The sequence below is a fragment of the Bos taurus genome, chromosome 11, assembly GCF_002263795.3.
Source record: "Bos taurus isolate L1 Dominette 01449 registration number 42190680 breed Hereford chromosome 11, ARS-UCD2.0, whole genome shotgun sequence".
NCBI classification, from domain to species: domain Eukaryota; kingdom Metazoa; phylum Chordata; class Mammalia; order Artiodactyla; family Bovidae; genus Bos; species Bos taurus.
Window position 1 is genome coordinate 101,143,900 of NC_037338.1, and position 27,051 is coordinate 101,170,950.

Sequence of the window (27,051 nt, forward strand, 5' to 3'; positions counted from 1 at the left end):
CTCTCCCACCCCGATGCCCAGGCTGCTGGCCAGGAGTGGGGCCGGTTCTGCCCAGGGTCTCGTGCGGTTCCTGGGGGTACAGAGCTGTCTGGGGAACAGGGGTTGCCCATGTCAAAACAGCCATGCTGGGGAGTGTGCACAAGGCGGTCCTGGCACCCTGGGGTGTCTGACCCACCCTGTGGGGCACCGAGCAGGCGGGAGGCGGAGGCCCGAGTCGGTCACCACGAGACTTTTTATTGGAGACAGGACCACACATGACGCCAAGTGCACACGGGCCCCACGGGCACCCGTCCTGGGCTGGGCTTGTCCCTCGTGTGGACAGTCAGGCAGCCTGGGGGTACGGCAGCGGGCCGACGTGGCCAGGTCAGAGCCCAGTGTACACTCCTTACCCCCCATCCCCACCAAGGTCCAATGTCAGCGCCCCCGGGTCTGCCAAGTCCTGCCAGCTGTGTGGGCACGCGGGGTTTGGGGGCAGCCCTCTCCCTTCTCACAGATGAAGAACCAGGCCCTAGGGAGGTGCTGGCCAGCCCACTGGACCAAAGCCTTGTGTCCTTGTCTGCACGTCCCTTAACAGTCTCTCCCGTGAGTGTGTCAGTCCTCAAACTCCATGTCAGGGCCCTGTCCTGGGTCCCCCAACGTCAGCACACACGGCCTCCCCACCTCCCTCCCCTTCTGCTGAAGTGCAACACGACCGGCGGGTCCTGTCGACGGACCTCACGAATCCTCTGAACCCTGGGTGACGGGGCTCCCAGCTCCTGGGCCAGAGGTCTGCGTGGATGAGGGTGCGTGGCTGTGGGGGACCCGGAGGCGGTGGGTGCTGGGGTGTGTGGCTGTCGCTTCTGCTCCAAGACCAACGTGACAAAACCTATTCACGTGTGGCTGCAGGGGGAGCATGCCATCTGAGAACGGCCCCCGGCTCCGTGCTCAACTCCTGCTGACCGCACTGAGGCCTTCAGGCTGGAAACCCAGGGCCTGTCCACCCTCCGAACTCGGGGAGCTGGGGTGGCCAGCTGGGTGGCGTCTCAGAGATGGATCCAGAGTTTGAGCGGCAAGGATTGAGGCTTATCCCATGAAACCTGCCTATGCCTATGGAAAGGAACTTTCAGAAGAGGGGAGGGTGAATGCCCTGCCTGAGGGTCCCAGTAGAGAGAGCCCCCCCCTCCCCTGCTTGGTTCTCGCCTCATCAGAGAAGGAAGGAGAAAGCAGGAGGGGGTTGATCAGACAACATGGATGGCTGGGTCACAGGTAGCCCACTGTCAAGCCATCGACTCCATCATCATGATGGTGGTCAGCGTTCGGGTGCAGTGACCGTGGGTCCCAGGTGGCCTTTACATGCATCTGTCACCTCTCCGTCTCTGTTGTGCTGTGGCTGCCCCTCCAGCTCCCCCGGCATGTCCTTCCTTCTGTGGTCACTCCCATCTCTGGTGACAGCCACGTGCACTGGAATCACACTGTGGGCTCCTCCAAGCGGGGGTCCAGGCCTGCCTCGCACACCTCAGCCTCCTGGCCCTGGGAAGGGGTGCCCTTTAGGAAGAGGGGTGCACTGGCCTTGGCTGTCCTCACCATGACGGGCCGTGTGCCCATTCAGCCAGCTTTCAGTGCGGCTGTGTCCCTAGTGACGCCAGACCTGGGTTCCGGAGGGGGACCGGGGATCTCCAGCAGGAAGGAACCAGTGTCTCCAGGTTGGTTCGACACTCCTAAAAGCCACCCTCGCCTGGCCCCCAACCAGGCCAAAGCTGTGGCTCGTCTGTTCCTGGGCCAAGCCCTGGCATGAGCGCCCCTGAGCCTTCTGACGCACACGCACATCTGTGAATCCATTAACATCACGCTCACCAGGAGCGTGTTTGATGACAGATCAGAAAGCGCTTGGCACTTTCTAAACAGTGGCTGGCACTGCGAGGCTGGCAGCAGAAGCTGGCTCTGGTCTGGAGCTGGAGGGGGAAGAGGGGTCCCCAGGATGAGGACGCAGGGTTCCACATGGCCTCTGCTCCTTGGCTGGGGGTCCCAGCGGCCAGGAGCGGGGGCGGCTGGCTCTCTTGGTTTCTAGAGGATGGGGAAGGGGCCAGCAGGGGGGCCCGTGTGGTCATCTTACACACATCTCCAGCACACTGCCCCCACCCTGCCTGCACCTGGCACTCCTGTTACCACCCTGGTGACTCTGGGCTGTCATCGCCAATTCCTTGGCTGTCTCTGATTCCAGCTGAGGGCCAGGAGAGCAGGGACTGGATCTTGTCCGGAAAACCTTGCCAAATGCCCAACAACCAGGTGAAGCTGGAGGGGACCGGCCAGGTCCCCTAGCACGTCAGAGGCCCTCGGGGCCTTTCCTGCAGTCCGTGGCCAACTCTGGTTTATTATTTTCGAAGCACGACCTTGGTGGGAGGGGAAGGGAGGGCTGGCTCCCACACTCCCCACTCAACTGCCTTCAGGTGTCCTGGTTAGGAATCACTCCCAGCCCCTGCCTGAGGAGGGGGTCGCTGGGATGCCCACCCTCTGGGCCGCTTTCCAGGCTGATCTCCTGGCCCTCTCAGGTCCCTACAGGCGGAAACTCAGCAAAACAGCCCTGGCCTTGGTTCTGACACCAGGACCCCAAGGCTGTTTGAGCAGGGGATCATGGGCTGAAGTCCCTGCTCTGCCCCTCCCGGCCTCTGGCCTGGGGAACCTGCGGTTCTTGTTACGCAGGAGCAGTAACAATGCACTGAGCGTTGAGAGGATTCGATGAGAAAGGTCTCTGAATGCCTGGGAGGTGCTTCAGTCTCCCCCACTTGCCCAGTGACTCCCTCCCTTTCCCCTGATCCAAGGTGGCAACACCCACAGTCAGCAGCAGGGGGCAGCCTCCCCGCTGAGACAGCCATGTCCAGGCTGACCAAGTACCAGCCACCAAACCCCTCTGGGTCCAGCATTCTCCGTCCAGCCTGCTCCTTGGAGGACTAGGATCCCAGAGTCCCTGCTTGGAAATTGATGGTGGGGGTGACACAGCCCCGCCAATGCCCCGAAAATCAAGAGGTCTTCACTGGCCCAGCATAGGTCCCGTGCCTCCCACAGGTAGGAGGATGGGGTGGGGCCAGACTTCAGCTGCCCCCGGAAGGCAGGAGGATGGGCAGAGCAGCCAAGGGGAATGGGGGCCTCCCAGGCCTGGAAAGACATTGGGAATCAGGGTGGGTGAGTAGGGAGGGCTCCAGGAAACGGATCTCAGTCACCCTGGGGTGTGAGTTCCTGAAGGCAGCTGTACCCCAGCCTGGCCTCGGGACGTGGAGGGATGTGGCCACCTAGCCCGTGGGCACAGGCAGCCCTGAGTACCACGACTCCCCAGTCCTTGGGAGAGAAGGGGACCTTCAGGCACCAGAGAAACTGAGCAAGGGTCTAGAGGGTCAGAGGAGGCTGGCGTCGGACCCAAGTAGAAATATCTGACCCTTCCCTCTGTCTGCTAAAAGGGCTCCAGGGGTGCCATCTGCCCCTCCTCCGCCGCCCATGACTCCAGATGTTTGGGCTGGCAAAGTGGAAGGGCTGCCAGGGGCACGTGGCCGACTCCTGGCCAAGGCCAAGGCAGACACGTGGCCCATGGAGCTAAAGTCAGGGCAGGCAGAATTTGGGGTGGTCAAATTTGCCCCGCCCTCATCAGCAGGGCCAAATTGGGGGTGGGGACTGTGAAGGTGCTGTGTGGCCTCACTCGTTCAGGGGGTGCTTCGAGTCGGGGTCGGCCTGGACCACCCCATGGCGAGAGCAGGTCAGTCATGCACAGGTAGGCGGGCATCTGGGCAGAAGGGCATCTGGGCAGGAGCAGAGTTGGGGTGGGCGTGGTGACGGCTGGGGGCGGGGCTAGGGCGTGGTGACAGCGGGGGGCGGGGCTAGGGGTGTGATCTTGGTGGCTACAGTGGCGAGGGGTGGGGCGTGGTGACTGGGGGCGGGGAGAGGGCGTGGTGGGGGCTTGGTGACTGGGTTGGGGCGAGGGGCGGGGTGGGGCGGGGCGAAGGGCGGGGAAGCAGGGGTGGGGCGGGGCCGGAGCGTGCCAGTCTAGCGGTCCTCACGGACCGGCCGGATCTTCATCTCGGAGAACTTGAGTGAGTACTGCCAGCCAGTCCAGGAGGACCACTCGACGCCGTCGGCATAGGAGGCGTGTGCCCCGCGCAGGTACTGCCCGTTGAGGTTGGATGTGTGGCAGTTGCGGTACCACCAGGCGCCGCGGTAGAAGGCGGCGCAGTTGTTCTCCGAGTGGTCACTGTCACGGTCCTTGGTGGTGAACTTCATGCCGCTGTGCTTCAGGAGGGAGTCCCCTGCGCAGGTGCACACAGGTGTGTGTTCAGTGGGGCACAGGTGCGTGCACGTGCTTCCCGTGCACGATGCACACACGTGAGCATGCGCGCACCTGCCCCTTCCCACACCTTTGGTGTCCACAGGCAGCCCCAGCGCCCCCCTGATGGTCCCGGCGGCTGTCCCCGCAGCCTCTCCCTCCTTCTAGCTTTGTCACACACCCTTTCCCGGGTTTTCTTGCCTCGGCCCTGGGAGGAGAAACCCAGCCCAGAGCGGGTGGAGAGGCTCAGCAGAGCTCAAACTCCAGATGTCCTGATTCCTGGCTCTGGGCTCTTTGCTCATCTGCAAAATGGGTGGTTCTGTGAGAGAGGCCCTGCGAGCTTTATGTGGCTGGGATGAGGACTAGCTGGGGATTTGGTGGTGGTGATGAGAAGCCTTGATGCTGGCCCCTGGCCTAGAAAGACTTCCTTTGTCCTTCTAGCTGGGGAGGTGGCTGGGCTGCCCCGGCCCTTCCCCACCCCCCACTGCAGCCTGGACCCCTACCTGCCGTGCCCGAGTAGTCGGCCACGGTGAGCGGGTATCCATCTTCCTCAGGGTCCACAGAGAAGAGCCCCACACCAAAGCTCCCATAGTGGGCATAGGCTGTGCCATTGTCAAAGTCCTCTAGGTCCACATGTAGCTCGTAGGCTGCCTGAGTGGTCAGAGCATGGATCCTCTTGAGCCCTGAAATACAGGAGAGAATGATGAGAGAAGTTGGGGGCTGAGGAAGTGACCTCCCTGTAAAGAACCAAGGGGAGATGAGAGCTAAGCTGATGTGGCTGGTGACAGAAAGGAACAACCACCACCAAGGGTGTACTTTCAGCCCTGGGCTACTTCCTTCTTCCTGCAGAGCTGTGTTTGGCAGGAAACAGGACTGACGGTTTTTCATATTTTGTGTTTGCTTTAAATCAGGCTGTGCTTCCCAAATGTTTTAAGCTGAAGGCTGGTAGAAAGGCTGCAGGAGTCAAGAGGAGTCTGGAAAACCTTCTGGGTTAGGGGTGATGGTGCCTTTATCTTCTCTGACACTCTGGGCTCTGGCCATATGGGATCTGGTCCTCAAATGCACTCCCTGGCCTGACAGCCTTTGAACATGCTGTTCCCTCTGCCTGAGACACTTTTCCCAACTCTCGTCACCTGCTTTGATGTTCTTTAGTCGCTCAGTTCTGTCCAACTCTTGGCAACCCCATGGACTGTAGCCCACTAGGCTGCTCTGTCTATGGGGTTTCCCAGGCAAGAATACTGGGGTGGGTTGCCATTTTCTTCTGCAGGAGATCTTCCTGACCCAAGGACAGAACCCACATCTCCTGCATTGGCAGGTGGATTCTTTACTGCTGAGCCACCAAGGAAGCCCCGTCACCTGGTTATTTTCTGTTCATTTTCAGATCTCACTTCCTCAGGAAGACTGCCTGACTTCCTGTCGAGGTGGAGGACCTCTGCCAACCCAGGTGCCCCCTGTTGGTGTTTATCATTCTGGTCCCAGCTGCCTATTTCCATGTCGGGCTCCCCCACTCCACCAGTGTGGAAGCTCCATGCGATCAACATGACTGTCCCGCTCACTGTGGAACCCCAGCATCTGAGGTGGGCCAGCTCACAATAGGTGCTCAATAAATGCTGGCCTAGTGGACGAGAGGCAGAAGACCATGCCTGGCTCTGGACACCCCTCAGCATACCCTGTCCTACTTCCTCCCCCACCTCCACTGTCCCTCCCCTCTTGCGCTCTCCTGTGCCCACCCTAGGGTCTCATGCCAGGCCCTCCCCTTCCCCTTCCACCCCACTCCTGCCACTCACACTCAAGGTGCTTCCCTGCCAGTTTGATTACCTCTTGATTAAGAGGGCTTTTAATTAAACGCCTTACAAGTTATCGGCACCAAGTGACATTTCATCAGCCTGTCCCTCCTGCCTTCCTTTCCTGCGTGGGTCAGTGTGTGCATGCCCCCAGGGCGGGAGGGCTGTGTGGGCTCCTCCCCAACCAGCCCAGAGGGAAGACTCCGGTCCAGGTCCAGGGCAGAGAAAAAGGAACCATGACGAGAGCAAAAGCCGTCCAGACAGCCAGAACCTCCCTGCATCCACTGAGGACCCGGATGCCAGAGCCCAGGGGCCTCGTCTCCCTGGGCTAGAGCCTCATAGCAGCTGCTGGCCCTCTCTGGGCCCCAGGCTGCACGCCTGTGGAGTGAGGGCCAGAGGCCTCCCAAGCTGCAAAGGGCAGACCATAGGCACCGCCGACAGAAGCCCCCACCCCCCAGACAGCACTTACAAATGCCAGGCGCTGCTATGAGCGCTTCACGTGGATTAATGAAGCCGGGGGGATTCGAGTGAGTCCGATTTAATTAAAGGGTCCCTGTACAGCTCTTAGAACAGCGCCTGGCCCACTGCACACATGATCCAGGTGTTTGCCACTGCTGTCGTGATCCAGTAGATGGCTGCTAGTATTATCCATGTTGCATAGGTGAGAATGAGGCACTAAGAGGTGAAGTCACTGGCCCACGTCACACAGCTGCTAAGTGGCAGAGCTCAACCCAGGCAGGCTCGCCCAGACTCCATGAACTCATTTAGTTCTTGCCCAGGACAGATGATCTGATCCAGGTATAGGGCAAGAGGGAGCCCAGCCCCAGGGGATGCTGGAAGATTCCTTTCCCCACCCCCGAGTGGGCCCCATGGACCCCCATTTGGACAGCACTCTGCCGGGATAAGCAGAGTTCCACTCCTTAATGGGCCAGCCCAGTGCCTACGGGGGCCCCGGGGCAGGTGTCCTGAAGGAGGGGCTGGGGTCTCCCTCCTCTCTACCCTTCCTCCCCTCAAGGCCCCCTTCCCCCTGCCTCCACCTCCCTCATCTTTACTCTCTGGGTTTCTCCAGTCCTTGTTGATCTGCCAAGATGCTCACAACCCCCCACTTCCCTGGGCCCCTTGGGTGACTGGAGTTCCATCCCCACCATCCATCAGAGTTCAGATCACAGCGCGTGAGGAGGAAGATGCAGAAACATACTTAGACCCCCATTGTCACCCCAGTGAACTCCCAGGTGGATTAAAGAGCTGAACCTACCATCGAAAACTGAAAAGGCATTTTAAAAATAGACATTTTTATGACACTGAGAGAGAAAAACAGGGCCTAAAACTCAGAAGATATGAAGGAAAAGACTAGCACAATCAACTACATAAAAAAAAAAAAAGTTAAAACTCCTAGGAAATAAGTAATAATGTTACCAAAAATAGAGAGGCTGAATGACAAATGACTGGGAGTAACTATGTATCAGGGGTATCTGACAAAGAATCAATAACCTTAATATATAAAGAGCTCTCATAACTCAATAGGAAAAGAGAAAACACTGGATGAAAAGGTGGCAGGGGAATGTGGAAAAGCAGAGGCAGGGCACATCACAGGGCAGCTGAGGACTGGGCTCCCGCCGACATTCTCATCGGGGCTCCCTGCCTGCCAGGAGCTGGCCAAGGCTCCACTTAGATGCTTTTCCTGCACTCAGTGGCTGCTGACAGACTTCAGTTAAGATGCCAGGAGTGGCAGGGGCACCAGTGCTGCTCTGGGGAGGTGGGTGCTGACCCTCAAGGGGAGCGTGAGGGTTGTCCTGGTCTTCCAGCACCTGCATCGGCCACAGAGGCCTGAGCTGGGACAGAAACCAGGTCCCAGGGTGCCCCCAGCGGGACAAGCACACATCCTCGCGGGACCCACCCACGGCGAGCGCACTGCCCTGGGCTTCCTGCTCCTAGAGCACATTCCACTGGACGCTCAGGTCCCCTTTCCATGCAGAACCTGGGAGCTGACCTGGGCGTGAGGAGGTCATGGAGACCTGGCTGGCATCCATGTGAGGAGGGGGCTCATGCCTGACAGCGTGCATTGCACAGGGAGAGGGTGGGCCAGGCTTCAGGCAGGGGTCTCACCTAGCCAGTGCTCCCCCGTGAGCTTGCCGAAGCCATCACGGTATGCCTCCCAGCCTCGGAAGAAGTTCACGGAGCCGTCCTCCCGTCGCTGAAACACCTGAGAGCGGATGAAAATGGAGAGCTGGTCCCAGCCTTCCCAGGACCTCACATGCGTCCCCTGGCCCCCCACTGCACCTCACCTGCCCACTTGGGGAGCACAGGGGCTGAGCCTCAAGTCTCTCAACAGCTCTCGCTGGGACCTGGACCTGGGAGGCTCATGGTATTCCAAGGCGGGGGGACTGACCAAATGCCCCCAGGCCCTCAAATGCCCCCTCGAGGAGGAACTGGGGTGGACTGGGGTGCAGTGGAGAAAGCCAGACTTCTAGACCCACTCTGCTGCCTTGCTGTGTGACCCTGGACTGGTCCCATCCCTGCGGGGACCTCAGTTTACCCACTGGTCAAATAATAAGCGGGTGAACAAGGGTCTCTGTACCTTTTCCTGGGTCAAAACAACACTGAACAAAAGCCCATTCTTGAGTTTTTAAAGCCCAATAACACACACACACAGGGTGTCCCTGGTGGCTCAGATGACAAAGCATCTGCTTGCAATGCAGGAGACCTGGGTCCGATCCCGGGGTCGGGAAGATTCCCCAGAGGAGGGCACAGCAGCCCACTCCAGTATTCTTGCCCCGAGAATCCCATGGACAGAGGAGCCTGACGGGCTACAGTCTATGGGGTTGCAGAATCGGACACGACTGAGCGACTGACACTTCACGTAACACACACAGAGACACACACCCGGGCTTGGCTGGGTCTCTCAATGCGCCCTTGCTGCATTCATGTACATCCCCACCAACTCTATTAAAAAGCCCCTGGTAGGGGACCGGCAGGGGGCCCTGGGAAAGCTGAGCCCCGGCCACCTCTCAGGGGAGCACCAGAAGTCCGCAGCCAGCCTCCGGGCCGCTTCTGTTCTTCATTTTAATAACATTCTTGATTTGGGAGTCCGGAATCCCATCGGTTAAATTGCTTTGAAATAAGTAGCACGCTGGTCCAGGCCAGAGCTGCCTTGAGTATTTACAGGATCCGCTGACAATCCTGTTCCCCAGCTCGCAGCCCCCCGCCCCCCCTCCGCCCCCAAGCCTTTCTGTCTAACAAGCCTTTTTCTTGCTCATTTGCAGAGGCAGCACTCGCCCCCACCGCCTCCATCTGCGCCCGCGTCTGAGGTGTTAGAGGTTTGGCCGCGGCACAGAGCCACCCGATCCATTACTAAGCAGCCGGGCTTCAGCCGCCTGGAACCGCCCTGTGCGGCGTCTGCCCGCAACTGCAGGTCTGTCCGCAGGGCACCGTCCATCACCGCGGCTGCTTGGGCAGCTCTGACGTCAGGTGGCGGGAGGGGAGGGAGGCGGCGACACCTTTTTCCTTTGCTTCGCTACCTTCAGCCCGGCCTGGCCCTGACACGTGAAAGCCCTCAGAAGGGACGCGAGCAGAAGGAAATTCGATCAGGCTCGGAGATCAGAGAGCCGGTGGAGAGCGGGTATTGATGGCTGCGGATTGGGACCCTGAGCACGCGCCCTTTGAAAGGCCTAATCCTGGCAGAAGCTCAGACACTCCCCCGAGAAGGCCTGGACAGCAGAGCCTGTTTCTACAAGAAGAGCCGGGCTGGGGGTGGGGTGGGGGGAGGGCTGCAGGGGCCGAGGAAAGGGGCGGGGCGGGGAGAACAGTGGTTCCCAATCTGGGCTCTACAGCTCGGGTTCTGCCACTTAGAGTGCCAGCCAGTGACGCTGCCTCGCTGAGCCTGTTTCCTCATCTGTAAAATGGGGATCTCAGCATCAAACCCCCGTGACCACTGGCTGTAGATAGCTCAGATTGTTAAAAAACAAAAACAAAAACTGCCTGCAATGCAGGAGACCTGGGTTCAGTCCCTGGATGGGGAAGATCCCCTGGAGAAGGGAATGGCAACCACTCCAGTATTCTTGCCTGGAGAATTCCATGGACAGACCAAGGGGTTGCAAGGAGTCGCACAGGACTGAGGAAGTAACACTTTCACCCACAGACAGTCCGCTCAGGGCCTGGCACATGGGCGGTGGTCAGCCCATACCAGCCAAGGAGACCCACAGCCCCAGGACATGGGCCACCAGGGCCTCCCCTCCTCCCTTCTCTCCCGGCCCCCGCCCCAGGCCATATTCCTCCCAGACTTGGGCGTGTCTCCTCCAGAACTGTCCCAGGGGCCTGTCCCAAGTCTATTCCCCCAAATGTCCCACTGAGCACATCCATGTCAGGCACCAGCTGGGAAATCCAAGTCAGGGCCCTTGGGGCAGGGAAACACAGAGTGAGGCCTAGTTGAGGGGATTCCCGCCCAGGCTGGAAGCAGGGCAGATCAGAGGAATAGTGGATGGCCAGAGGGGCTGGCTTCTGGGAGGAGATCCAGGGTGACCCTGGAGCAAGGGCCCATCCTGGCCCCCGCATGTCCCAATGTGTGGCCCAGGAACATCATTCCTGCCCCCGGGGCCACGCTTGCCTCGCCCACCCTCAGCTCACCCCCCGGACCTCAGCGAGGAATAAATCACAGAGTAGTTGGTATCATTATTGCCATCACTGTTGTTTTTCCTGTTCCCGCTATTATGAAGTGGAAAGTGGGGGTGTCACGCTTGCAGGCATAGGCAGAACATGAACCCTAGCCGCTGGGACAGACAGACCGGCTTGGGTTGAGAGCTGACCACAGCCGACGCTCAGGCTAAGTTCTCCTTGTCCGGTGCACGCACTTCCTTACCCCTACCCCAGGAGCCCGGTTCTGGGTCCCCTGACCCGCCCCACTTTCCATTCCAGGAGATAGAAGCTCGGACACTGGCCAGAAGTCAGGCAGCTATGGGTGGACAGTCTGACTCACCCCTCACTCCGTAGCCTGAGGCCATGCTGGACACCCGGAAATCCGCGTCTCACCACCCACATCCACATGCTCACTTGCTACCCACCAGGGGCGTCCCAAACCTGCCCCCTTGTCTCCTTGCGAGGCCTCTCAGGCCAAGAGCTGATCTCTCAGCATCCTCCCACCTTCAGCCCCGCTTTCCCGCTCCCTTTCCAGGTTGGAGGCCGGTGGCAGGCATGGCCCCGGCTGGGGCTCGGTCTGGGAATGATCAGAGGTGGTGAGCACACGTTCCAGACCACGGGGCCTCCCGGCTGCTCTCCTCCACCTGGGAAGCACCTGCCGTCACTGACAGCAGCAGATGTCTTGACAGTCCGCCGCAGCTCAGAGGTCAGAGCATCGTTTGCCAACACGGGCGCTCTTCCGAGTGGTAACAAACCATGACCGACCCCTTCCAGGGCCGAGACACAGCTGTGGCGCAGTTCCAAAGAAGTGGCTTTTAGACTCTTGGACCGTGACCCAGGGAAATGTAGTTGACATCCTGACACACATATTCACAGCTCTTTGTATCTGAAACAAAAGCTTCCCGAAACGATACTTGTCCTTCAGATGGAGGGGTGTTAATATTTTCCACCCTGTTCTTCTGTTCTATTCCACTCCATTTCATTAAAAAAAAAAAAAAAACAAAAAAACAAAAAACCCATGTTGCTCACAACCCATTAAATTGATTTTTCCACCAGCCAATGGATCACGACCTGCAGTTTGAAGTTGTCGGCCTTTGCCATGGGCTGTCTTGATCCTATAGCTCCAACTCTGGGTGACCGAGCATGCTGGGCAATGGCTGGGATCTCAGACTCGGAAGCCCTGGTCTTGCCCTTGAGCTGACCACGGCATGCCATGCGTTCCAGGTCGGCACAGGCCACAGGTCATCCGCAGGTCCTCCTAGGCTCCCAGGAGTGTTTTCTCTAACTCGGGGTTCAGGGTGAACTGCAGTTGTGGCTTCAGGTTTTTGGAAACCAGCTGGGCTTTGGGGACCCTGGAGGGCCAGATGTCACCCACTAGAAGGCCTTCAATTACAGAGCAAGGATCAGCCAGACAAGAAGATACAAAGAAGAAAGCAAGGGACTTCCCTGGTGGTCTAGTGGTTAAGACTCCATGCTTTCACTGCCAAAGGCCTGGGTTCAATCCCTGGTCGGGGAACTAAGATTCCCACAGGCTGCTCAGTGTAGCAGGGGGAAAAAAAATAAAAAGACCTCTTGGAACTTCCCTGGTGGTCCAGTGGCTAAGACTCGGCATTCCCAATGCTGCGGGCCCGGGTTCGATTCCTGGTCAGGGAACTAAATCCCCCATGCTACAACTAAAAGGTCCCACGTGCTTCAAGTAAGACCTGGTACAGCTAAATGAAAAAAAGGGGAGAGGCAGGTAAAGGATTGAGGCGTCCACCTCCCCCTCCTCTGTCCCAGCCATGGAACAGGAGTCTCCATTTAGGCACAAAAGGTGGGGGAAAAGTGGGGAAACAAACGATTAATTTTAGGGCTAAAATATCCACTGGCCCAACTCTTGGGGCCTCTCCCTCGGGTTCTGGCTGCAAAGTGATTGATGGAGAAACGCTTCTGCGGCCTCTTGGGCAGATGCCACGAGTGGGAAGACAGACGGGTGCGTTTTTCTGGTACGGATTCTCAGAAGCCAGCCGCCTGCCGCCCGGCATCTTCCAAGTGCCGCTCAGGGAGGCTCTGCCAAGGGAGCGCTGGGCCCACATGGTCCTGCAGATGGTGCCCGGAGGTTTCAAAGGAAGGAGCCGCTGCATTTGGGCGGCAGGAGGGGGTGGGGGGAGGAGCAGAGCGGCCGACTGTCCCCTGTTTGTCAGACAGGCTCCTGGGGCCTGTCTCGCGCTCCACAGGTTCAGTGTCCTCTGGGCCTCTTCCTCCGATAGGCCCCGGCTGATCTCGTTAGCCACGCCGCCCAGAGTGCGGAGACCTCCTGAGAGTCAGGGTCTGGCTCTTTGGTCACCCCAGTGCCTTCAAGGATGATCTCAGTCCTCCCCACCACAGCCCAGGAGGGAGGGGTTCATGCTCCCATTTGACAGATGAGAAGACTAAGGTTTGGAGAGGTGGGGCCACCTCTGCAGAGTAGGAGTGCTTCAGGGCAGGGGCCCACTGAAACCTGAAGTAGGGAGACTGACAGTACACAAAGCTGAGGGTGGCCCAGGGGGGCCCCATGGCTAAGGGGGTGGACGTTGCCCCCCAGGCCTGTGAGCCCCCCATCCCTCCTCATCATAGCTGAGCTGAGCGGGTCCCAGGAAACGCACTGGGCTGGCACCCAGGAGATCCAAGTTCTAGCCAGGCTCCAGCCGAGGGCCATGCGACCATCTGAGTCTTGGTTTCTCTCTTCCGCAAAATGATAGGGTTGCTGCTGCAGACCCCGTGTGGTGTGCCTGGACTGGTGGAGGGACTCTGACTCTCAGAGAGCTCACAGCCCCAGAAGAGAGGGATGCACAAACCAGCAGCCTCAGGGCAGAGCAGCTCCCAATCTGAGGTGTTCTTCTGATCTTCGTGCCTCAGTTTTCTCATCTGTAAAACGGGAATTGTAACAGCTCCAACTCAGCAGCATACGGGTGACGTGGTTAAATGGGCTGGTTGATAAGAGTCTGTAAGGGTCACACTTGTTACATTTGTCCGGAGCTCAGAGGAGGATGAGCCACCTGTTGGGATGGTTGGGAGGGTGGGGTCCTAGAGGGCTTCTCGGAGGAGGAGACGTTTGGGTGAACTGCAGATTGAGCAGGGTCTTGGCAGGTGGTCAGAGGAGCTGAGGCGCAAGAGACAGGCACGGGGTGGGTCCAAACACTATGAGGTGGTGGGGGGGGCGGTCTCTGCCGCCATTGAAGGGTCCCCAGGAGGCAGCATCTGAGATTTTTCCTCAACTCTGATGAAGTTGCTGCGGAAACCAATTACAGGCAGAACTGTGTTGGTTGTGCTCCACCAGCCTTCCCAGGCCTCCTGAGCAGGCGGTGCCGGGAGGAGGGGTGGCAGGCGATGGCAGAGGCGGATTCTTGTCTCTAAAGAACAAAGAACTTAGACGTGGAACAAACGCAGCCCTTCAAAGCAGGCCCCTGGGGATGCTCTGCCGGCTTTCCCAGGAGGCAGCTGCTCCTCCAGTCCTTTCTGGACACCTCTGGGCAGCAGCTCCCAGAGCCTGGGCTTGCTAGCAAGAGCACTATTGCTGGAATAAGGCTGAACTGAGTTCAAATCCTGGCTGTGCCTCTCATGGGTTGTGTGACCTCAGACAAGTCACAGGACCCTTTCTGAGCCTTAGTTCCCCTCTCTGTAAAAAAAAAAAAGAAGGTTCCAACAGGGACTTCCCTGGGGGTCCAGTGGCTAAGACCCCGAGCTCCCCACGCAGGGGCCTGGGTTTGATCCCTGGTTAGGGAACTAGATCCCTCACGGCACGACTCAAGATCCCGCAGGCCACAACTAAGACCTGGGCAGACAAATAAATAAATATATATATTTTCAAAGGCCCCATCAGCAACCCCTTTGTCAGCCTTGCAGGGTCACAGTGAAGATGCCATGCAGGAAAAGGTAGGTGTGAGCCCGGTGGGGTCGGGGAGAGGCACGGTATGTCTAACCTCCCTCTTCTTCAGAACCAGCCACCAAAACCCAGAAGGAAGTGGGCCCACTCCTTGTCTGTGACTGCAAATGGTACCCCTGGGCCTGGCGCCCCGCCATGTTTCCCAGGCTTGGCAGGCGGTGGCTGTCGGCTCCAGGCAAACAGCGCTCAGAGCTGCCATTTATCAGATGCTGAGGTGCCGGGCTGAGCTCCACGTGTACCCCCCCACCTCGTCTACGTTCAAAGTTTGAAAAATCCTAAACGCTCCCAGCGGATCACTCATGGACCAGAGGGGTGCCGTCAGCAGTGGACGTGGTCATTACTAGCGTGCGCTTGGAGGACTCCCCCGGAACACTGGGGAGCCGGGCGACAGCCACTGACGTCACGGCAGGTCTCCTCCTGCCTCCGCAGCCCCTGGGACACAAGGAGGAGACCGCACCCTGGCGGACCCCCAGGTCCTGCTAGGCAGCGCCCCTAGTGTGTCCCACAGCAACACCCCCCCATCACCTGCATCCTGGCATCCTGGCTGAGGCTGGGAGCTTTCATCTCTCCTGAGCCTGATCCCCTGCTGGGCTGGGCTCTGTTCAGGGGTTCAGCTCCTTTGATGTCTTCCCAGTAAGAGAAGGATTTTCCTCAGCCTGGGGAGCACAGGTAGGGAGGGAATGGACACGGTAGGAGGGGAGGTTTGCTCTCGCAGTGGAGCCAATTAGAGGCCCGTCTGAGCCAGCTGACCCTGCACGGCAGTAAAAATGCCTGGCAGAGAACGCAGGCTCGGGCACTCGGCTGGTGGGGCCGGGGGAAAGCTGGCGGCACCGTGGATCTGAGCGGGGGGCGCAGAGCAGAGTCAGTCCTGTTGCAGGTCCCCGCGGTAGGAGACGCTGAACTGGACCTGATTTCTTGACCTCGACTGGTGATTATGCAAAGATGAGGGCTTGGCAATCACGCCGGCTGGCAGCTCTGCTGAAGCAACCCTGGTGGGGACAAGGCTGTGTCCCCGGGGCCGAAGGGCAGGACAGTGGGGGATCCAGCCTGCAGACGCTGGCTGGACCCTCCCTCCAACCACAAAACCCGAACCGGGCCCTGGGCCTGGTCACCCTGTTCCCCAGCCCTGAAAGGTGGCCACGTAAAACACAAGGGCCACCCCACTGGCCAGATGAGGAAGGGGACGCCCCAGAGGGAATGTGACCTTTCCAGTCTCTCAGGGCCCCGGGGATGAGCTGGAAACGGCTGCTTCATCCCACGAATCGCCCTTCCAAATGAGGAAATTTGGCTTCTGTTTTTAACACATCTTCCTCCTCTTTAAAAACACCGCTTGGGATTCCCCCAGTGGTACAGCAGTGACGACTCTGCCTTCCAATGTAGGGGGCGTGGGTTCGATCCCTGGTCAGGCAACTAAGATCCCACGTGCTGTGGGGTGCAGCCAAAATGGTAAAAAATAATGAAAGACACTTTGACTATAAGATCCTACAGGGTAGAGCCAGTTCTTCTGTTCTCAGGGAATCCCTAGGCTCAGCAAGGACCCTTGGTGCCCCTCCCTCTTCCTCTGCCCCTGCCCCACAAGTGAGCAGCCTGTGGGGGATTCTGATGGCCCCCCCACCATGAAGAGCACTACTTTATTCCCATTTAACAGATGAGAAAAGTGAGGTTCCAAGAGGGGAAGTTATGCTGCCAGAAAATGCCAATGGTTACCCATCCGGCAAGTATTTAGGAGCACAGATGGTATGGAAGCACCATGTGGACGCCTGAGCTACAGGGGCCACCAGGTGACCAGCTGCCCCCTGCAGAGCTCTAGCCTGGTGGGGACACAGACGGACAACCCGTGACAGGTGCAGAAAGGGAGCATGAGTGGGGGACCCGGGAGGACTCTCAAATGACCCAGCGACCGAGCTGGGCCCCTTGCCCAGGGTTACAGGTGAGCAGGGGCAGACTGTGCATCCTGCCTTCCTCCTCCTTTTGCGGGGCGGGTGTCGGTGGGGTGCACGGGGCAGGGTCAGCAGTGGCCTGGCTGATCAGCTTGACCCCGTGTGGCCTGGGTCACTGGTCAATGATGAGTGTGTAGAGGGGCTGGGGCTCCTCCAGGGCCAGTGAGCAGAGAGGCCACCTTGAGGCCTGTGTCCCCCTGTCCCTCGACCTCATTCCCACATGGCGACTCCCACGCCCTTTGCAAGGGTTCAAGGCCCCTGCAACCCCAGCTCCTAAGCTGCTCGCACACTCTCCACCTTGGCTCCACATCTCTGGGTCACTCCCTCCCAAGAGCCCACCGTGCCCCCAGGGAGAAAGCCAGACTCCTATAGCATCTGCAAAACCATGCTAACCAGGCCGTGCCTGCTTCCCACCCCGTGCCCGGCCCCCCGAGGGCTACGCCAGCAGAACGGAGCCACCATGGTCCCAGAACAAGCCCTGCCCCACTCCGTGCCACCTCCGCACGTGTTCCCTTTGCCTGGACATTGTTCTCACCTCATCTCCCTGTGCCCCAACCTCCCAGTCCAGGAGCCTCTCTGGCCGCCCCAGGCAGGGTAAGGGGGCTCTCCTCTGGGGTCTCCCTGGACCCCTAGCCCTGCAGCCTCCATACAGGTTGGCTGACTTGTCTAGCTCCCTGCAAGGCTGGCACCTTGCTGCGGAATCCTCTGGCCCGTGGTTGGCACCCCATAGTTGAGCCATAAAGTGACAAGTGACAAGTGACACCGTTGACAGTTGGTTCCACGAACTTGCATGAGGCTGGGCTGCTTATTTGCCAGGTGCGTGCATGCTGAGTCACTTCAGTTGTGCCTGACTCTTTGCGACACTGTGGACTGTGGCCAGCCAGGCTCCTCTGTCTGTGGGATTCTCCAGGCAGAAATGTTGGAGTGGGTTGCCATGCCCTCCTCCAGGGGATCTTCCCGACCCAGGAATTGATGAACCTGCATCTCTTATGTCTCCTACATTGGCAGGCAGATTCTTTACCACTAGCACCACCTGGATGACCTTGAACAAACCTCTTGCCCTCTCTGAGGCTGCCCTGTGGGTCTCCAGGGGTTGGAGGAGGGCTGGAAAAGTGCCAGCAGGGCCACAGTATATAAAGTGTAAAGTGCCCCTAGGCAAACAGGGATGCTGCCTGCCAACCTCTTGCAGCTCCGGCTCTCTGAGAAGTAGGTTCTGGTTGGTGTGTCTGGCCCCAGGCACCCTGTCCCCGAGTGTTGGCACTTGAGGCCCGGCAGTTTGGACATGGAGCCTAAATGAGGATGGATGGTATTCGGATCCAGCAAAGCAGCAGCCAGCTCCCTCCCAAACAGCAATTGAGTTTCCGAGAGGTTCCGTGCGGCAGAGAGGTGATCCTGACAGACGCCCAGAGGTATCCGGGAAAAGATTGCTTTTGACGGAAGCCCAAATGGATATTAACGTCTGTGGGCCTCGCTAGCCCTTCTCTGCTGAGAATGGCCTTTCTTCCAGGCTGGCTGATCCAGATGTCTGGGTGGGAGGGCTGGGCAGACCTGTGCACCTCATCGACTCCCCTCTAATCGCCCCCAAAGCCCAGGCCCAAGAAATTACTCGCCTCCCAACCCCAACCCTGATTCACTTCCCAGGAGACTGGCTTCCACTCCACCCGAGTGGAAGATGCATGGTCTGGGCCGGCATCCTGGTCTTTCATTAAGCCTGTCCTAACCCTTAACTCTGATTTCTGGGCTCTGGCTGGTGTATCAGAGCTGTTCTGCCCGCCGAGGGGGTCCCAGAGGTGGAGGCCATAACTCAGATGCTCTGAGATAGGAAAACAAAAGTGCTTTTAGGCTCAGATGTGAGTCCAGTGCATTTAAACGCTCCTCTCTCCGGAGCTTGTAGGGATATTTAGAAGAATGTTTGTCTTGGGGTCCTCGGGGGGCTCTCAGCGGCTCTCACACCAGCTCCTGATGGCAGCTCTGCCCTCCGAGAGCATCTGCTTGGGCCCTGCCCACCTGCCTCACTCGGGCCTCCCCGTCTTGCCTCCTGCTCCATTTGGCCAACCCCCCTGCCCTCACCCTTGTATGCCAGCACGCACCCCCAGGCGTTTTAGTTTTGTGGCTACATTCCCCCTGCAAAGCCAGAGTTGAGGACTTGCGGCGCAGACCAGGGGAGACCTGTGTGTCGACCCTGCTGTAGAAGGGGCTTCTCCGCTGTCCGATCAGGAGACCTCCAGGTCTTCAAACCAGGGCCTCTGCCCCGCCACGCCACCTCCTCCTTCTCTTGGCCCCGGGGAGGTCTCGGGCCACCTGTGGCTCTCACCCTTCCCTTTCCATTGCTCCCAATTCCCATCAGGGCAGGAATCAGGAGGTGCAAGGAGATGGCGACAGCCCCTCGCCAGGAGACCCTGGTGGGGGGGGGGGGCTCTCTGCTCACAGCAACTGTGCTGCTCCTTGTGTCTCCTGCACACGCACCGTCTACTGAGTAACTGAAAACCTCCGCCCTCACATTAGCAGCCGTTAGTTCCAGGACCCAATCTCAGCAACCCCCACCCCTCCAGAACCACTGTCCAGGGTGGGGGCGGGGGCTGCAGGCTCAGGGAGTGGAAGGCGGCTCCACTCAGACATGGGGATCTGACACCTGCTCCCAAGTGGCCCCCACGTGTCAGCACATGCCCCCCACTTGCCCTGTGGAGGCTTTGGTGAGATTACGGGCAGGTTTGTGATGGCTGGTGAGCCTCTGGGCAGGGCCAGGCAGAGCACCCCGGCTCACGTGCACAGCCTCCTGGGTCACCCCAGCATCTGCCCCGACCATCTGCAGGGCCCAGAGGAGGCGGGGCCTGGCCCAGCCGGCCGCACACTCGGGGAGACTCACTGTCCAGCCGCCTCCATCTGTGCGCATGTCGCAGTAGACCTGGAAGCCGGCGGGGTCATGTGTGGGGAAGACGGAGTAAACGCCGTCCTCCTGCTGTCCGCTCAGGAGGACGTCCAGACAGTCACGTGGCCGAGAGCCTGAGACAGGGAAGGCCGTCAGGGCACTGGGCCCCGCACCCACGTTCCTCCCCTGTCTCCTATGTCCCTGGGTCTCTGACTTGTCTGTCCAGCAGTGTCAGGTGGGCTCCAGAGCACTGGCCTTGGGGGCAGACTGTGGCTCTGCCTCTCCCTTGGTGGATGTGGTGAGTGAGCACCCTCTCTGAGCCTCAATTTCCTCATCTGGAAAATGGGTGCAGTGAGCTCCACCTCATCGGGCAGGGAGAGGGGTCAACAGGAGGGTATAGGTAGGGTGCTCGGGGCTGCCCGGCAGCAGGAAGTCCTCAGCACACAGAAGCAGTGTAGCCTTGTCAGTGGGGCAGGTGGGGGACGTTGTGGGAATGAACCTGGGCACCCAGGTCATGCAAGGAAGGCAGTCCCCACCTCACTCACCGTTGGCGCAGCCGCGGGGCCGTGATCCCCTGGCAGGTGCCCTCTGAAGGTCAGCCTTGACGTGGGGTCGGGCCAGCCCCCGGTCCCTCTGCAGGGCGTCCAGGACATCGCTGACCGAGTTCACCAGGTGAGCCATGTGGCCTTGGCTCTCAGAGAGAAGCTGTGGGGCACAGAGGTGGGTGGAGCTCTGGGTGGGTGGAGTTCCGGGTGGGTGGAATTCCGGGTGGGTGGGGCACTGGGTGGGTGGAGCTCCTGGTGGGTGGAGCATTGGGTGGGTGGAGCTCCTGGTGGGTGGAGCACTGGGTGGGTGGAACTCCTGATGGGTGGATCGCTGGATGAGTGGAGCTCCTGGCGGGTGGGGCCCCAGGTGGGTGGAGCTCCTGGTGGGTGGGGCTCCGGGTGGGAGGGGTTCCTGGTGGGTGGGGCCCCAGGTGGCTGGAGCTCCTGGTGAATGGAGCCCTGGGTGGGTGGAGTTCCGGGTGGGTGGGGCTCCTGGTGGTGGGGCCCCAGGTGGGTGGAGCTCCTGGTGGGTGGGGCACTGGGTGGGTGGGGCTCCTGGTGGTGGGGCCCCAGGTGGGTGGAGCTCCTGGTGGGTGGGGCACTGGGTGGGTGGAGCTCCTAGTGAGTGGAGCACTCGGTGGGTGGGTCGCTGGATGGGTGGAGCTTCGGGTGGATGGGGCTCCGGGTGGGTGGGGCCCAAGGTGTGGAACTCCTGGTGGGTGGAGCACTGGGTGGGTGGAGCTCCTGGTGGATGGATTGCTGGGTGGGTGGAGCTCCTGGTGGGTGGGGCTCTGGGTGGTGGGGCCCCAGGTGGGTGGAGCTCCTGGTGGGTGGAGCACTGGGTGGGTGGAATTCCGGGTGGGTGGGGCACTGGGTGGGTGGAGCTCCTGGTGGGTGGAGCATTGGATGGGTGGAGCTCCTGGTGGGTGGAGCACTGGGTGGGTGGGGTTCCGGGTAGGTGGGGCTCCTGGTGGGTAGGGCCCCAGGTGGGTGGAGCTCTTGGTGGATGGAGCCCTGGGTGAGTGGAGCACCCGGCAACACCTCTGGCGCACACACACTAGTCCTCAAGGTGGAGGCACTCCCCTGGTGCAAGCCCCTGATTTACTCTGGCCGCCGCCCACGGCGGTCTCAGCCCCGGTGTGCAAAGGAGGGGGCTCAGGTGGGAGGGGACACCTGTGCCGCTGCTGCCTGCAGGCCCCGTCCTTCATCCATTTCTGTGCCTTCAGCCCAGCTGAGCTGACTAAAGGAGACCCCGCTGTTCAAATCCCAGCTCACCCACTTGCCAGTTACACGGTTGCAGGTGAGTGATTAACCCAGCCTTGAGATGGGGCTAACCTAGCCTCCCTGGCCCAGCTGTCTTGGGGATCAGTCACAGCGTGCGGCCCCCAGCAGGGACTCAGCACTCAGCACCTGGGTGCCTGCCTCAGTATGGGAATTCATGAGGCACCTTCCAGATTACAAAACACCTTCACTCAACATCTCTTCTTATTGCCCAGCAAGGCTACAAAGCAGGGGTGCTGGGTCTGCACTCCACAGGTGGGACCCTGGAGGCCTGCACCACCCCATGAGAACCCGGCTTTGACTTTCCAGGGCTCTCTGATGTCCACCCCTTCACCTGACCCCATAGCAGTGCCAGGTGGAAGGGCTTGAGGTGTCATCCCTTATTACAGATGGGGAAACTGAGGCCCAGAAGGGGAGGTCCCTGTGGGGGACACACTCAGGCCATGACCCGCGGGCTGACTGGCAGGAAAGGAACCCAGGGCTGTGCCATCGTGCAGGGAGCCTAAGGTGGGGGCAGGCCGGGCGGTGATTTGGACCCAGGCTCTGGTGTTGATTCTGAGTTTTGGCTCAGGACCCTCCTCCAATCACTTTCAAATAACCCTGGAAGGGTAACCAAACCCCTTTCACATTACTCTCCTCCCCACGAACCACCGCAGTGGCCCCTGTTTTCTGGGGAGGGGGGAAGGTTCACGACAGCATGTGTTCAGTCTTCTTTCTCGATTTGTACCATCCCCACTGTGATTGCGGTCCAGAGGTTTGGGGCTCAGTTAGTGCAGCTCTGTTCCACCTGGGGTCTCTCGGTTGTGCCTTCTGTGGTCTGTCACCTCCCCACCCCAGGGCTCCAGGGGGAGGGAGGCAGGGTCACGGGCAGACTGCAGCCAGCCAGCGAGCATGCAGCTTGCTGGGTCTTTACACACCGAATCTGTCACTGGCCAGATAATAGCTCGTTCGAGGAAGGGAAATAGAAATATACAGTGCCAGCAGTTCACAAAATATGATTCTCGGCTTGTCCGGGAGCAGGGGCCCGACAATGCTTTTAGTTTCCTTGTCAGTTTCCCCTCTGCTGAGCAGGTGATTCAGTGGGGGCTCAGGCCCGGGGAACAGGCACCCAGATGGGTGGAGAGAGCATTGAGGCGGGGTGGCAGCTTTCTCCCGGGGTTTTATTGCAGTGTCCTGGAGACAAGCCCCATTGGAGGAGCCCTGCGGTGGGATGCAGGCAGCCCCAGGGAGCAGGGGCAGGGGGCGGCCCTACAGGATGTAAGCAGGAAAGATCACCGAGCCCATCGGTTCAGTCAAATCTGTACTGCCCATCCTTCTGTGACGAGGCAGACACACTCGAGAAACTCAGGCACGGCCAGCTCTTGCTAACGGGCAAGGAAGACCTCAGTTTAAACCAGCAAATGATTAAAGTTGAAAATGTACATAAAAACATGCCCCGAATTAATGGGGAAAGTCAGTCCCTGCTCGCTGAGCCGCACAGCTGCATTCAAGAGGACTTGGCGACTTTCAGAGGCAGTGAAATCGGAGCTGCTGCTTCCAGCACTTCTCAGTTGTTGGAGCTTAAACAAGTCGCTTTGCCACACTGAGCCTCAGTCTGCCGCTCCGCAGAATGGGGATAATGATTCCCTCCACTTCCTGGGCTTCCCCTGTAGCTCATCAAGTAAAGAATCTCCTGCAATGTGGGAGACCTGGATTCGATCCCTGGGTTGGGAAGATCCCCTGAAGAAGGGAAAGGCTACCCACTCCAGTATTTTGCCCTGGAGAATTCCATGGACTGTATAGTCCATGGGGTTGAAAGAGTCAGACTTTCACTTTCACTTCACCACCTCCTGGGGCTATTGTATTACAAAGTGCTGATTACACACAGTGTGGACCGAAAAAAAGATTTTCAGTGGTGGCTCCCCATAGGCTGAAACTTCAGTTTACAAAGTTTCTACCGTCATAATAAAAGAAGTGGGAATGTGTAGACAACATCTCTCACGTGCCACACGCCCACCAGGCCCAGTACAGCTATGAGTGACAGCATGCTACTGGGCATGGACCGTGCTAGCCCCATGTTACTGGTGAGGAGGGCAGTGCCCTGCCCAGAGAGGGCACTGGAGGTGCTCAGGGATGCACAGCTGGTCCTCGGTGAAGCCTTGACTCTACTGACTCAAACCGTGAGGGCAGGAACACTCAGCTCTGCCGCTCCTGGGCCAATGGGTCTTAGACACCTGTGCATCAGTGCACAGGAGTCACCCAGGTGCTTGTCGACCTGCTGGGACCCGGGGGTTTGGGGGTGAGGTCCAGGGACACACCTTTTAATGAGCAGCTCTGGTCACTCCAACAGGGAGTGCCGTGGGCATTCCTCTGAGAAGCCCAGGTCTCGGACTGACAGCGGAGGGTCTGGGAAGCTCGTAGAAGGGGAACTAGGAGCTATGGCAACACAGCTCTGCAAGACACATGGTCTCTGAAATCACCTTGAGTCTGTGGGAAATGAGTCAAATTAAACATTCTTGTGAGAAGTGAATATATCAGGTGAGCTGAGGCAGTGCTGGGCCCCAGAAGAGCCATTAGTCTTCCGGGGATGGCTTTAGGCCTCCATGCAGGTGAGCGGGTGGGAGGCCCAGGGCTCCCACCCAGTCCCCCGCCCCTGCCCTGAAGGTGAGCATTTGCGGGCAGGCCAGGCTGTCCAGGGCTGAGCCACGGGGAGAGCAGAGTGAGGCGCCCAGATGCCCCAGAAAGTCTGGAGGTCTCCCCGAGCCCTGAGGATGAGGGGCAGGGCCGCTGCAGATGGAGGGGCAGCAGGAGGGCAGCTGAACACCCCCCCAGGATGGGGAGGCCGCTTCCCCATCAGTCACCTAGACAGGATGACGAGGACTGTAATTTCTCCAGCTGCAGCCTTCGGGGGAGGGAAAAGGCCCGTCACTCTTGAGCTGGTGAGTGACCAAATGCCTGGCCATCTCACATGTCCGGAATGGGCTGGACCCATGGCAGGGGTGGGGCTCACCTCCCAGTCCCTAAGGACCTAAGTCATGGGGGTGGGGGATGGGCAGCAGCAGGGTAAAGGCTGGAGGCTGGGCAATGCTCCAGAGGCCAGATGCCAGGCCTGACCTGGCCGCTGTGCACAAGCATGTGGTGAGTCGCTTCAGTCGTGTCTGACTCTTTGTGATGCTATGGGCTATAGCCTGCCAGGCTCCTCTGTCTAGGGCATTCTCCAGGCAAGAATACTGGCATGAGTTGCCATGCCCTCCTCCAGGGGATCGTCCCGACCCAGGGATCAAACCTGTGTCTCTTATATCTCCTGCATCGGCAGGTGGGTTCTTTACCACTAGCGCCACCTGGGGAGACCTGGCCACTGTACCCCGGACAAATCACTGCTCCGCTCAGGCCCTTAGTTTTCTCTTCTGGAAAACAGCAGAGGGCCAGTGAGCTGATCCTGAACCCTGATTCTATGAGGGGGAAGATTCTTGCTGGTGCTGCAAGCATGGTCAGTGTTAGAAACCCTTCACCCAGATCCACCTGGTGCTTGCTGGGACCTACCTGGCTGGGCTCTGGTGGGGGCTGGAGTGGGGCGGAGGTGTTGGGGACACACTAAGGGTCTGGTTGAGCTCTTCAGTTGGTCCCCCCTTCCCTGGAAGGCTGTGGGCATCAAATGGCAGTGGATGGGGTGACCTGGCGGAGGGGGTACGGCTCTCTCTGGCCACATGGCACAGCCGAGGGTGTGGGGGCTTGCCACTGGGCACCACATGACCGTGAACTTCTATTAGCCTGATGACCGTGAACTTCTATTAGCCTGATGGAGGCCACATCCTGCCTCTCCTGTGTCCCCTGGCACGGGAGCACCTGGGAAGCCCCTCCAGGCCTGGATTTGACTCGATGGATGGATTTGACCGATGGAAGGACCACTGCATGCCATGGAGATTACACTAACACCCAGGTCACCAGGATGGCCGCACGAGCTGTGTGACCTTGGGTGAGACTCTCACCTCTCTGAGCCTCATCTGCTTGTCCACAGACAGGAATCACAACAGCCCCTGGCCCTGGGACGGAGTGACGCTGAGGGCACCAGGCACTCAGCAGGGCCAGCAGGTGGTGGCAGCCACCCCACCCACCCCTGCCCAGACCCCGAGGGAGGCACAGACCCCCACCTTACCTGGATGAGGCGGCCCTGCTCGCTCTGCAGGGCGCTGAGCCCCTGGCCCAGGGCGCCGTGCCCCTTCCGCAGCCCAGAACACTCGGCCTGTAGCTCCGAGGCCCGGGCGAGCAGCCGAGGGAGCTGGTCCGCCAGCGTGTCCAGCAGCTCCTGCTCCTGCTCACCCGGCAGCCGCAGCTCGGCCTGGCGCTGGCTCAGTGCCTGCAGCACGGAGGCCTGGGCGCCCTCCAGGCGGGCGAAGCCGTCGGCGAGGTCAGGGCACCGCGGGTCAATGAGGATGCTGAGGCGCGAGCTGTCGGCCCTGTCCACGGTGACCAGCGCGCTGTTGGCCCCGGCCGGCCCGGTGCTGACGACGGGCGGGGGCGCCGTGCCGGGCACGCGGGCGTGGTTCAGGAGCAGCACGGCACCGGTGACCGCCACAGCCAGCAGCACGGCGAGGGACAGCAGCACGGTACACAGCACGTAGCTGCAGCTCGGCCGCTGCGGGCCAGCCCGGGCGCGTGGACGCAGAGACGGACAGGGACAGACAGGAGAGAGAAGGAACAGCGTCAGGGGCAGACCCGGGCCTCCGGCTCCAACCCTCGGACGGGGCCCTCTGCCCTTTGTGAAGCCTGGACGAGCCTCCTTCTGGGGCATGAGGGAGGGGAGTCTTGGAAAAACAGCCCCAGAAGGGAGACAGAGAAACAGGCTCCCACCCGCTGCCACCAAAGACGGCGAGCTCGAGACAGCAAGAGAGGCAGGGAGACAGAGATGGGGATGGCGACAAGAGGAACCAGGGCAGAGAGCCAGGAGATAGAGGGACAGTCCCTTCTCCCTCGCTGCCCCTGCCCCAGGTGGGCACATCGCCCCACATGGAGCCCTCCCAGGTCTAGTAAGGGCGAGCGGGAGGTGGACTCCCACTCTGCAGCCAGACAGGCCAGGCTCAGGTCCCCAAGCTGTCATTTTCTGCAGGGTGACCTTGAGTGAAGGTCTTTGCCTCCCTGAGCCTCGGTGTCCTCATCTGTGAAATGGGGGCAATGATGACTCGCCTACCCCATAGGCAGGCGCCCGATGCCGTGCACACTCGGGAAGGGGGAGCTGCGATGGTGACACAGCGATGCTGCAAATCATCGCGCTGTCTCAGCGGAATGGATGCCTTGGGGTCATGGGCTGCTGTCACTGACGGTCTTTTCAACCCAGAGCACCCACACCCCGCGTCCTGAAGCCACTGCAGGCCCACGAGGCTGCCATGAGTCCGCAGGCCGGGGATGGCCTCCCGAGCACCTCCCCACCCCCTTTCCTCTCCTGCCTGCCCTTCCTTCCTCCCCCTCTTTCACAAAGCACCCCCGCCACCCCCTGGACCCAGTACAGCTTGTAATTAAAGGAGGCACCGTGATGGAGCACAAATCCAGACTCACTGGCCCGCATCACTCACGGCCCAAGGGAAGCCTGCAGAGCAATCACAGCCTTTGACACACGGGGACACCGAGGCCCAGAGAAGGCCAGGGGCTTGCCCACGGTCACCCTGCAGATGAGAAGCTGGGCTTGGACTGGACCCCCCACCTCCCGCCTCTTCCCGGGGCCAGGAATGTCCAAGCGCTGAATTTGCCCCACATTTTCAACTTTCTGAATCCAAGAGGCATCTTTAAATGAGTTAGTATATTAAAGCACTTGGAGCCATGCCTGGCATACTG

General features: G+C 59.8%; 1 protein-coding gene and 1 non-coding gene across 2 annotated transcripts in view; one reads left to right on the top strand and one right to left on the bottom strand.

The window, feature by feature from the left end:
* Positions 1-214: 214 nt before the first annotated feature.
* FIBCD1 (fibrinogen C domain containing 1) overlaps positions 215-27,051 on the bottom strand; it is a 35,280-nt gene continuing 8,443 nt past the window's right edge. The window contains exons 2-7 of the mRNA XM_010810516.4: positions 25,379-25,858; positions 19,963-20,122; positions 19,415-19,551; positions 8,179-8,275; positions 4,792-4,971; positions 215-4,271 (exon numbers count right to left, since the gene is read on the bottom strand). Coding sequence (XP_010808818.2) covers positions 4,012-4,271; positions 4,792-4,971; positions 8,179-8,275; positions 19,415-19,551; positions 19,963-20,122; positions 25,379-25,858 — 1,314 coding nt within the window. The 3' untranslated portion in view covers positions 215-4,011. The remainder of the gene's footprint in view (positions 4,272-4,791; positions 4,972-8,178; positions 8,276-19,414; positions 19,552-19,962; positions 20,123-25,378; positions 25,859-27,051) is intronic.
* On the top strand, positions 12,285-12,357 carry TRNAG-CCC (transfer RNA glycine (anticodon CCC)). The gene has a single exon. It is a non-coding gene; the product is annotated as a tRNA-Gly (tRNA).